This window comes from Cottoperca gobio, chromosome 21, assembly GCF_900634415.1.
Source record: "Cottoperca gobio chromosome 21, fCotGob3.1, whole genome shotgun sequence".
NCBI classification, from domain to species: domain Eukaryota; kingdom Metazoa; phylum Chordata; class Actinopteri; order Perciformes; family Bovichtidae; genus Cottoperca; species Cottoperca gobio.
This window is the reverse complement of record NC_041375.1, coordinates 22,502,405-22,512,904: the sequence shown is the minus strand read 5'-3', so window position 1 is coordinate 22,512,904 and position 10,500 is coordinate 22,502,405. Positions and strand designations below refer to the sequence as shown.

The following is a 10,500-nucleotide window of genomic DNA, read 5'->3' as shown; positions in this document are numbered from 1 at the left end:
TTACGCCTGTGTGTGTGTGTGTGTGTGTGTGTGTGTGTGTGTGTGTGGCTTCATTACAGCCCACAGAGGGCTGACCTCGGTGCAGCGCGGGAGGAAAAAAATAGTTTCCTCTCCCCTGATCTCTGCAGACTCTGGTTATTAAAACATGTTTCCCTCTTCCGCTGAGATGAGAGGAGGTGAGCTGCCGACCCCCTCAACACGTGCACTGAACACTTTTTCAGCCACCATTAAAGCCCTGACATGGAAAGGAACAGTTCTATAGGATTGGATAAATTAGTTTTTATTGATTTACTTATATATTATACATATTATGATTGTTCAACCAAAACATTTGTGAAATCTTGGATTGGACTTTATCATCAACATGACACAACCAGTATGTGTACCACCACTGCACAATGAGCAACACCAAACTTCAAGGCGTTTGTTTCTTAAGGATGATCAAAAGCCTCGTGCATCTGCATTCCTCTTCATGAAACTACCTGCCTATGAGAAGAACCATCACAAACAAACATCAAGGCGCAAAGTGTAAGGACAGCTGAGGGGTGGAAAAGAAGCCCAGAGAGCGCAGAGAAAGGAAACATTCATGGCCCTGTGTGTGTGTGTGTGTGTGTGTGTGTGTGTGTGTGTGTGTGTGTGTGTGTGTGTGTGTGTGTGTGCAGCAGTTCTGTTGGCTGCCTCTGCATGCACCATCACCTCATCACTCACCGACCTGCCTGGACGCCCAGCAGCCACCGCCCTCCCCTCCGCCCTCCCGCCCTGCTGCTGCTCCTGCTGCCACATTACAACTGCGTCTCATCAGAATGACCCGCCACCTCATATCTCAGCGCAGGTACGGTCTCCCTCATGAGTGCTGGACACAGATTTAACACGAGGCCCGTCGGTGGGATGACTGGTGGCGTGGCAGGCTGACGGACTGAAGCTCTTCTGCTTTCTGACGGGACGTCGGCGGTGCTGAGGTCATCGCTGCTGGGAAGTTTTCCTGGAGTCGGCTGGTTTCATTACATTTATTTTAAAGCATCATAATGTGAGATTTGATATTTTTCAGTAACATCTATCAATACAAGCTGTGCTGCAACATATATTCACTGTCGTATTATTTAATTAACACTCCTAAATGTAGTTCTAAATTAAAAACAAAGAGTATAAATAAAAAAAACCACATTTTGACCACAGGATGGAAACGCCATCTTTAAGTTTCACACACTTCTATCTTGTTATTTTACTCCTCTGGAGTCGGACTGTTAAAGAGTTGCAGTGCAAACAGAGGACTTAGTGTTGCTGTAACCGGAGGCCTGTCACTGCCAACAACATCCATCTCCAGTGCGGGTCACGAGCATTTATAGCTCGCATCACATTCACCGGCCACCAAATCAAGTCAGCAGCTCCGAGTCGATCGCATCCCGCAGTATATAACACCGTGCGGACCGGACGATGACAGACTATAGCAGTGTGGACCACAAAGTAACACTATCTCCTGCCTGTCAAAATGTTTAGTGGAGGAACTGCACGCTTGCAGCTCCTAAAAAATGATCATGAGCGGTTATAGCTGAACACGAAGAAGAGAGCAACACGTTCAGTAGAAGGTGCGAGCATCATGCCTTGTGTGGATATCATGACCTCTGACCCTCGTCTGACTTGTGGCCTGCAGCCGGGGCTGGACTCTGACTCCCCACCATTATGGGCTGAGCGCTGCAGCAGGTGGCAGGAGGCGTGTGAGCTCCGAACATGGAGCCAACATGCCTGAAGGGGGCAATCTGGAGCCACTTTTACAAAAGGCAAGACTGCCATCTAGTGACTCGAAGGCCGACTGTCCTCACACGGTTCTGCATCCCAGTAAATCTCTTCTCAAAACTTATTGTAATCTTTCTATACGTGGACTCTTGTAGATTTAGTTTCAGTGGCACACACATGCACAGGAGAAGTGAACAATAGTGCAGCAGGGCGAGGAAAGAGTTCTAAATGTGATAATACTGTAACTGTCTTGTCTTTTTAATGTTGTTGTTGTTTGTTTGGTGGGTATTTTATTTCCTTTTAATTAGTTTTGAGCATGTAAAGCACTTTGAAAAGTGAAACAGAGCTGAAGCCTGACGCACGAGAGGAGGGAGGTCTTCAGATCCTTTAACGTAGAAGTACTAATAACATACTGTATAAATGTACTTCAAATATTAAAAGTAAAATTCTTTAAAAAAACAACTTTAAATGATTTAAATAATTAAAAAGTAAAGCACAAATGTGAAGCTGGAACAAACTTCTCACAATAGTTTAAAGTGTATTTAATAAACTCTTTGTGTGTTTTTTTTAAGCATTAATCTTAATTTGTAAAGTAACTAAAGCTGGTAAATGTGAACTTAAGTAAACGTGTTAAACTCAGTTGAACAATTAAGTCCGGACGGAGGAAGAGAAATGTTGAGAGAAGTTCTGTTAAAAAAGTAAAACACGTAAAGTTTAGCTTTGGGGGATTTCAGATTCAGACTCGGCACGAGGATTAGAAATGACTGAACCGTATCTCAGGCTGCAACACCAACGTTGCATTTTCCCCTTTAAATCACAGTTTGTGATGATTAATCTGCTGTCGGGTGCTAAAACAGTGCGACAGTGTGTCAGAGTGCGTTCTGGGATTTTCCTGAAGAATTTTTAATTTCGGTAGGTGTGACATTTACAGCCTCGAGACCGAATCCAGCCTCATAAATAGCTGCTGGCCTCTTTTTTTTTTTTTTTTTAACAACCTTGTAAATACAAAGTTAATTTGTTTTTTTGTCCGCCGTGAGATTAAAACACGAACAGTGAAGCGAGAGGTGTTTTAAAGGGTTCGTTTCATTATTCCACAGCGCCCCACGGTCAGGATATAAACACACTTGTGGAAAGTTAAGTGTCTGATGTGGTTGTGAAACGTTTGTGAAGGTCACACCATTAGAGGGTTTGGGCACCTCGAAAAACGCACACTGTTCACATTTCTCCCTCGCTGTGAAATATGTTTACCACATCTACCCGGCCGTGGGACGATAAATTCAGACAAAGTTACAAGGGTTGTAAATAATCCGCACTGAGAAGTCGAGTCCTCCTGGTTTGGCTGCGGGCCTGAATCGCTCCCTTCAGGCCTGTAGGACAGAAACCAGCCTCAATCATACGTCCTCCGTGTGTGGTGACCGTGTACGAGCTGCTTCACACATGAACTCTATCTATTATATGTATTCTATAGAGAGCTGAAGCTGCTGCGTAGACACACTACGCTTCTCTCTGCAGCGGACGATTGTTTTCAAAGCCCCCCATGAAACCTGAAGCACTGTGAGAAAAGGTCCGACGGTTTATTTGGGAAATGAAGCGTGCCACTGGATAACTCTTTACATCTTATCAGGATTTCATGCCATACAAGAAACAACAGTGTAAAGCCTCTGGTTCAAGCCTGCGGCGCAGCTGCAACGAATCGTTTGCACACACAAATGTCCGTTATGATTCAAGCGATGGTCAGGACGGCTCGCTCCCTCTTCTTCCTCCTCCTCTTCTTCTCCGCCAGTTGGCCCGTGGCGTCGGCAAAGAACATCACGTCCTCTTTGCTCTCGATCTCCCGCTGGAGGAACTGGAGCGCCGCGCTGTTAAAGCCCATCACGTCCTGAGACGCCGGGAAAGAAGAGATGAGGTGAGGACAAGTATCTCTGCGTGAGTCCAGATACAATTCTCTCCTCCGCGTGTTACTTACTCGGATTTCGCGCACTTTCGAGACCGTATTAGTTCGCAGTTCATCTATGACGGACAACAGCATCTGGTTACTGGAGATCTGACCAAAATGGATCCTAGAAAGAAACAGAAAGAACCAGCGTCAGCCTGAGAAAGTATCGTCAGATCGACCAACAGCAGCGTGTGATCTACATTTAGATTAGGTTTGCTCAAACACCTCCGGAAAATAAATGGACACGAGAGATCCTTCTAATTATTGACAAAAATATAATTATATATTATAATTATATATATATATAAGGGAGGTGTTCCAGGCACGTCCAGCTGGGAGGAGACCCCGGGGAAGACCCAGGACTCGGTGGAGAGATTATATCTCCTCACTGGCCTGGGAACGCCTCAGGATCCCCCAGTCGGAGCTGGAGGATGTGGCCCGGAGAAGGGAAGATTGGGGTTCCTTACTGGAGCTGCTGCCCCCGCGACCCGATTCCGGATAAGCGGTAGACGATGGATGGATGGATATATATATTATAATTTTATATATATATATATATATATATTATATATTAATATATATATATATAATAGATTTAAATATATAATAATATATATATATAATAGATATATATATATATATAATATAGACTATAGATATATATAAGTAAATATATAGATAGAATAGATAGATATATAATATAATAATGAGATAGATATAATATAGATATAGAAGATATAGATAATAAGATATAGAATAGATATGATAAGAGAAAGATGAGAGCAAGAGAGCGGAGCTAGATAGAGAGAGATGAGAGATAGAGAGAGAGAGAGAGATAGAGAGATAGAGAGTCTGAGATAGATAGAGATAGATCTATATATATATATATAATGATATAGATAGTATATTATAGATAGATCTAGATATCTAGTATAGAGATATAGATAGATAGATTTAGAGATATATATATATATATACGTATATATCGATAGATATATAGAGATCTATAGATTATAGAGAGAGAGATCGATATATATATAGAGATAGAGATATATAGTAGATTATATATATATATATATATTATATATATCTAGTATATAGATAGATAGATATATAGATATAGAGATAGACTATATATATATAGAGATATAATATTATGATATATAGAATAGATGATATATATATATCATCTATATCTATCTATCTATATATCTATATATCTACTATAGATCGATATCTATATTAGATATATCTATAGATATATATATATCTATATCTAGATAGAGATCTCTATCTATCTATATCTATATCGATAGATAGATAGAGAGATAGATCGATATATATATATAGATAAGATAGATAGATCTAGATATATAGATATAGCGATATAGAGAGAATATATAGATCTAGAGATAGATATATCTAGATATCTAGAGATAATAGAGAGAGAGCGAGATACGAGAGAGAGAGAGCGAGAGAGATATATAGAGAGAGTATAGATATATAGAGAGATAGAGATATATATATAGAGATAGATATAGATATACTACATATTATACATACAGTATATATACATACAGTATCTATCTCTATATCTATATATATAGATATATATATCATAGATATATATATATCTATATCTATAGATCTTATATATAGTATATATTATAGATATATAGATTATATATATCTATAATCTATATTTATATATATATATATATCTATATATATATATCACTCTATATATAGATATATATCTATATCTATATCTATAGATAATATATCACAACACCACCCACCACACACACACATCTATATAGATATATATGATATATATATCTATATAGATATATATATATATACACACACACACACATCTATATATATATATATAGATATATATATATATATATATATATAGATATATATATAGATACCGTATTTTCCGCACTATAGAGCGCACTGGATTATAAGGCGCACTGTCAATGAATGGTCTATTTTCGATCTGTTTTCATATATAAAGCGCACCGGACTATAAGGCGCATTAAGCGAAACAAAACAGTCAGATAGTCAGTCAGTCAAACTTTATTAAACGTGTTCACAATAACTCAACATTGTTCAAACGTTAATGAGCGTATTCACAATAACTCCCAACCTTGTTCAGTTGTAACACGTAAAAAAAACAGTCTGATACCGCCAAATCAAACGTCATCTTCTTGCTTCCTCCACTTCCGTACCATTGATTCATTAATGTTGAATTCTCTCGCAGCTGCTCTATTCCCATGTTCTACTGCGTGACTGATAGCCTTGAGTTTGAAGTCCGCGTCGTAAGCGTGTCTCTTGACAGGTGCCATTTTGGGGTCCTTATACACACACTGTAATATTATGGTGAAGCACAGTATGTATTACTCCGCGACGCTCCTGACTACGGTAGCCGTAATGCTGCAAGCGGTGCGTGTTATGCAAGTACAGCGCGTATCCCTATGCGTAGCTAGACAGTTAGCTAACATGCAAAAGTCCTCCAATAAAGATGCAAGGTTTGCTTTCTTGACTTTACTGTTCTTATTTTACTTCGTAAAAAGACAAATAGTTTCCAAGGCTCAAGCATCACAGACACAAACACAGTTTTTTAGCGTCTCTGCTCCACGTGTTGATCTCGCAGCTCCGTAAACAAAGATCCTCGCAAAGCAGAAGCGCTCACTCTGACACGCCCCCAGCAAACCAACAAACCAAGGAGTGCTCACTCTGAGTCAAAAAACATGTCCCAACTCTATAAACATAGAAATAGGCAGCACAGTGCGGCTTTGTAGTTTACAAAAGTCGTACTAAAACATTTTGACAGAGCGCCGTGTACCACACAAAATCGCTTCGAGATCAGTAAACACAACCAGAATTAATCCATATATAAAGCGCTCCGGATTATAAGGCGCACTGTCGCTTTTTGAGAAAATTAAAGGCTTTTAAGTGCGCCTTATAGTGCGGAAAATACGGTATATATATATATATATATCTCTATATATATATATATCTCTATATATCTATCTCTATAGATATATTATATTTATTATATATATATATATATACACACACACATCTATATATATATATATATATATATATATATATATATATATATATATATTATTATTATTTATTATAAAAAAGGTATTTTTAATCTTGCTTCTTCTGGCATCTTTTTTTTGCCAAAATAATTTCTTTATTTATTAAAGATTTTAATTTGAAAGATTTGTTTTATATTTTTCAATTTGCAAAAATGTAAAAAAAACCTAAGATTTTATTTTCTTCCTTTTTCTTTTGTTGTGAAAATAAGGTAATTGTACCGCGAGTCAGTCAAACACATGCCTCGCACTGTTGGCTGTGCATGCATTTTAATGTTAATTAGTTTTTAATTCACATGTTTTACACGTTACGGCAACAAAAGGTTTTTCAGCTCATCCTGATTCCTGCAGTTCTTATTTCGTCTGATGAGCAGCCAGATCTCTGAACCCGACTCAAATATTTCATTTAACAACCTAACACAAAACCACACACACTCACACACACTTACTTGAGAAGGAAGAACAGGCAGCGGCAGACCAGCTCCACCTCCAGGCCCTGCTGGATGTAGCTGCTGAACAGCTTCAGCAGCTCGGGGATGTACGGGAACGGCAGCACCAGCAGAGAAACCTCCAGCTCACTGGGGAGCACAAACAAAACACAGATTGTGTTAATATGACACAGAGCGCTGCGGATGGCGAGGAGCTTTATGGGTAAAGTCAGAGTGAAACATCACGTGGGTTTAGTCTCGTCACCCCGGGGCTCACGTCTTACCTCGATCTGACCTTCCTTATGACGTCTAACACGTAGCGGGTCGGCTGGAAGGGAAACAGAGTCAGTTAATTAAAAAACCTAAAAACAATGAATTTCGGTTAATTATTAAAAGCAATGTTTAATTTCTGGAGGAGGTGTTGGCCAAACATTTATTCCTCATCACCGTTCTACTTACGGAAACGTTTCCAAAGGCCACGAGGATGGGGTTGGGTCTCGGTGGAGGAATCTGCAAAACAACATCAGCTGTGTTGTCAAAATAATACAATCTTGTAAATCTTATGTTGTTATAAAGAAGCTGGAAGAATGTTTTCTCTATCTTGCATCCAAAAACAACAGGATGTCTTCATGCCCACAGACGGGGCAACAACAGAGGGTGCAGAGACATCTGTACCTCGTTGCCTGCTCTCTGACAGGCGTACGTGTACTCTTCCATCTTCCGGTTTTCCTCTTTGTATATTTCCAGAGCCTCCATGATTCGCTCTGCCTGCAAAAGAAAATCACACGACACCAAACGCATCAACAAAGAACATAAAAACGTGCTAATTCATCGCTCTATGGAGACGTAGGCTAGGCCTTGAGGCACAGATCATTATCAATGCCAGCAGCTTTAGCAAAATCACATCAATATCCAACAAGTGCTCATACGAAGAATGATATTCGTGCTACAACTCACAGCTTTGACCGTCTCAACGGTCTTCTTGGCGGCTGGTGCTGCTTCTCCTTCAGTCTCTCCAGGTACCTGCAGATGAAACAAGTTAATGCATCACAAACATCCAACAAAGCAAAACTAACTCTTCTTTGAGTAAAATTGAAAATGTGGTGGTGAAATGGCAGAGCATCATTCAAACTAAAAGAAAACAGCAATGAGACGCCTAAAAAGTGAAGCCAATGCAGAAGTGCCTTAAACCTGCATTCTCTCTAGAGGCCAGCAGGGGGCGACTCCACTGGCTGCAAAAATAATATTCAATTTCTCTTTCTGAATGCTCCTTATGTTTGTAAATCTGAACATGAAGTTAAGTTTGAAGTGATGCAGCCGGAGTTATAGTAGGTTATAGTACAGGGACTAGAATCTGCATTTCTTCCACGAAAATCTCAACCATGGCTCGCTTGAATCAGACCAGCTGATGTCAACAAACAGCGCTCACCACAGGAGCATCTCCTTTGGCCATGTCCTCCTCAAACTCTGCTTCTCGCACCTGTAAACATGTATAAGAAACAGGGTCATTGAGAGAAGAGGAGAAGATGCAGCCGTGTGTGAATAATTCGACCCCGTGCGCCGCCTCACCGTCTCTCGCTCCTCCTCCAGGATGATGGGCTCCCTGGTCCTCTCCCACAGACGCAGGGACTTGTCGTGGGAGGACGACACGATGTGGTCGCCGTTTGGGCTGATGGTCAGACACCACACCTCCCGATGATGGCCCTTGTAAGAGAGGCCGGGGAGAAAGCAAGAAACTGCCAAGTAACTAAACAATCACCCGAGCAACCAGCTAATATCTTAAACACAAGAGATCCGCGTCAGCAGAAGCACATCATCTACTTCTTGACTCTCTGGTTGATATTTCTAGTTGACAGCTGACAAATGAGGTGTGGTCAGTCGTGCATTTCAGCCTGTGAGATGTGTTGGAAGCCTGCCGGAGGACACTTGATCTAAGTCACTGGGCCACAAATATCAAGGCTAAAGGAGCAGAGCGTCACCTCGAGCGTCTGGATGAGCTCAAACTTGTCGGCGTCCCACTGCTTGATCTTCTTGTCCTTCCCTGACGTGAAGAACAGATGGGTCTTGGGGACGAACTGGAGGAACATGACGCTGTGGAGAAGAGAGAGAAAGTCAGCCAAGAGAAAAAGGTAAAAAAGAAGAAGAAAGGAAGCCGCAAGAAAAACAACAAAAGGAATGATCAAAAACAAAAGACAGAAATTGAAGGTTGAAAGAAAACTAAGTGAAGACAGAAAGGTTGAAAATAAAGAGACGATTAATTCAATAAGAGATGATTCATGAGAAGACAGCGGAGCGGTGAGATGAGAGAGCAGCTGCTGCGAAGGGCCGTCCGAGTTAACACGCTTTACAGGCGTCCCTGAACACAACACATGAAGTCACAGCTGGAAACTAAACAGCTCGGAAAATGATTTCATCAGCACATGTTTGTTTTGGGTCTGAGTTGTTGGGCGTTACCTGTCATCATGAGCGAACATGGAGCGGTGACAGTCGCCGAAGTCCAAACCCCAGATCTTCACGTTTCTGTCAGCGGAGCCGGTGGCGATAAGTGTGTTGTCCTTGTTAACAGAAACACAAGTTCAGAGTCAGGACCGCACCAGATGCTCTCTTTAGAGAGACATTTGCGATCTTTCTTGATAGCCAATCAGAGCGGAGTGAGCTGTAACTCTGCTGCAGTTTGAGAGTACTCACATGTGAGATGTCCAGACAAAGCACCGGCAGCTTGTGTCCGTACAGAGACAAGAAGAACTGCAGCAGCGAGAGGGAGAAATGTTCAGTTACAATATATATGAAAGGATTACTGAAGGCATCACACGATGAGTCTTCATTACTATTAAATACAGTGAACGAAGCACCTTCAGTGTGTCTGTGTAGAAGACTTTGACCGTGTTGTCTAACAGAGAGACGGCCAGCAGTCGGTGGTCAGGAGAAAACTTCACGCACAAAATGTCTTCCTCCAACTGCAGCGTGCGCGTGTGCTTCACCGTCAGCCTCCTACACACACACACACACACACACACACAATATTAAACACGAGTCATGTCTGACCGGGTGTAAGTAAAAAGTAGGAAGTAATAGGGAAACATGAGATGGTCCCAAGTGAACTGTGCTGATGTTTAAACATTGAACAGTCGGGACTCACTTCTGTGCAGTCCCTTCGTCCTTTATCAGCTCAAACTCCCAGAACTTCACCGTCTTGTCTGCACTTCCTGTGACGATCCCCCTCTACAGGGATGATGGGAAAACAAATGAGAAAGCACAGCGGATGTTTCGCTTTAAATGTAGA

The 10,500-nt window shown here is 41.1% G+C and overlaps 1 protein-coding gene across 1 annotated transcript in view; it reads right to left on the bottom strand.

Annotated features, from left to right (window-relative positions):
- Window positions 1-3,287: 3,287 nt before the first annotated feature.
- wdr3 (WD repeat domain 3) overlaps window positions 3,288-10,500 on the bottom strand; it is a 13,098-nt gene continuing 5,885 nt past the window's right edge. Inside the window, exons 14-27 of the mRNA XM_029458944.1 lie at window positions 10,357-10,439; window positions 10,070-10,208; window positions 9,906-9,962; window positions 9,672-9,772; window positions 9,197-9,308; window positions 8,787-8,921; window positions 8,647-8,697; window positions 8,175-8,240; window positions 7,893-7,985; window positions 7,677-7,727; window positions 7,502-7,545; window positions 7,239-7,367; window positions 3,701-3,794; window positions 3,288-3,613 (exon numbers count right to left, since the gene is read on the bottom strand). Coding sequence (XP_029314804.1) covers window positions 3,458-3,613; window positions 3,701-3,794; window positions 7,239-7,367; window positions 7,502-7,545; window positions 7,677-7,727; window positions 7,893-7,985; window positions 8,175-8,240; window positions 8,647-8,697; window positions 8,787-8,921; window positions 9,197-9,308; window positions 9,672-9,772; window positions 9,906-9,962; window positions 10,070-10,208; window positions 10,357-10,439 — 1,311 coding nt within the window. The 3' untranslated portion in view covers window positions 3,288-3,457. The remainder of the gene's footprint in view (window positions 3,614-3,700; window positions 3,795-7,238; window positions 7,368-7,501; window positions 7,546-7,676; window positions 7,728-7,892; window positions 7,986-8,174; window positions 8,241-8,646; window positions 8,698-8,786; window positions 8,922-9,196; window positions 9,309-9,671; window positions 9,773-9,905; window positions 9,963-10,069; window positions 10,209-10,356; window positions 10,440-10,500) is intronic.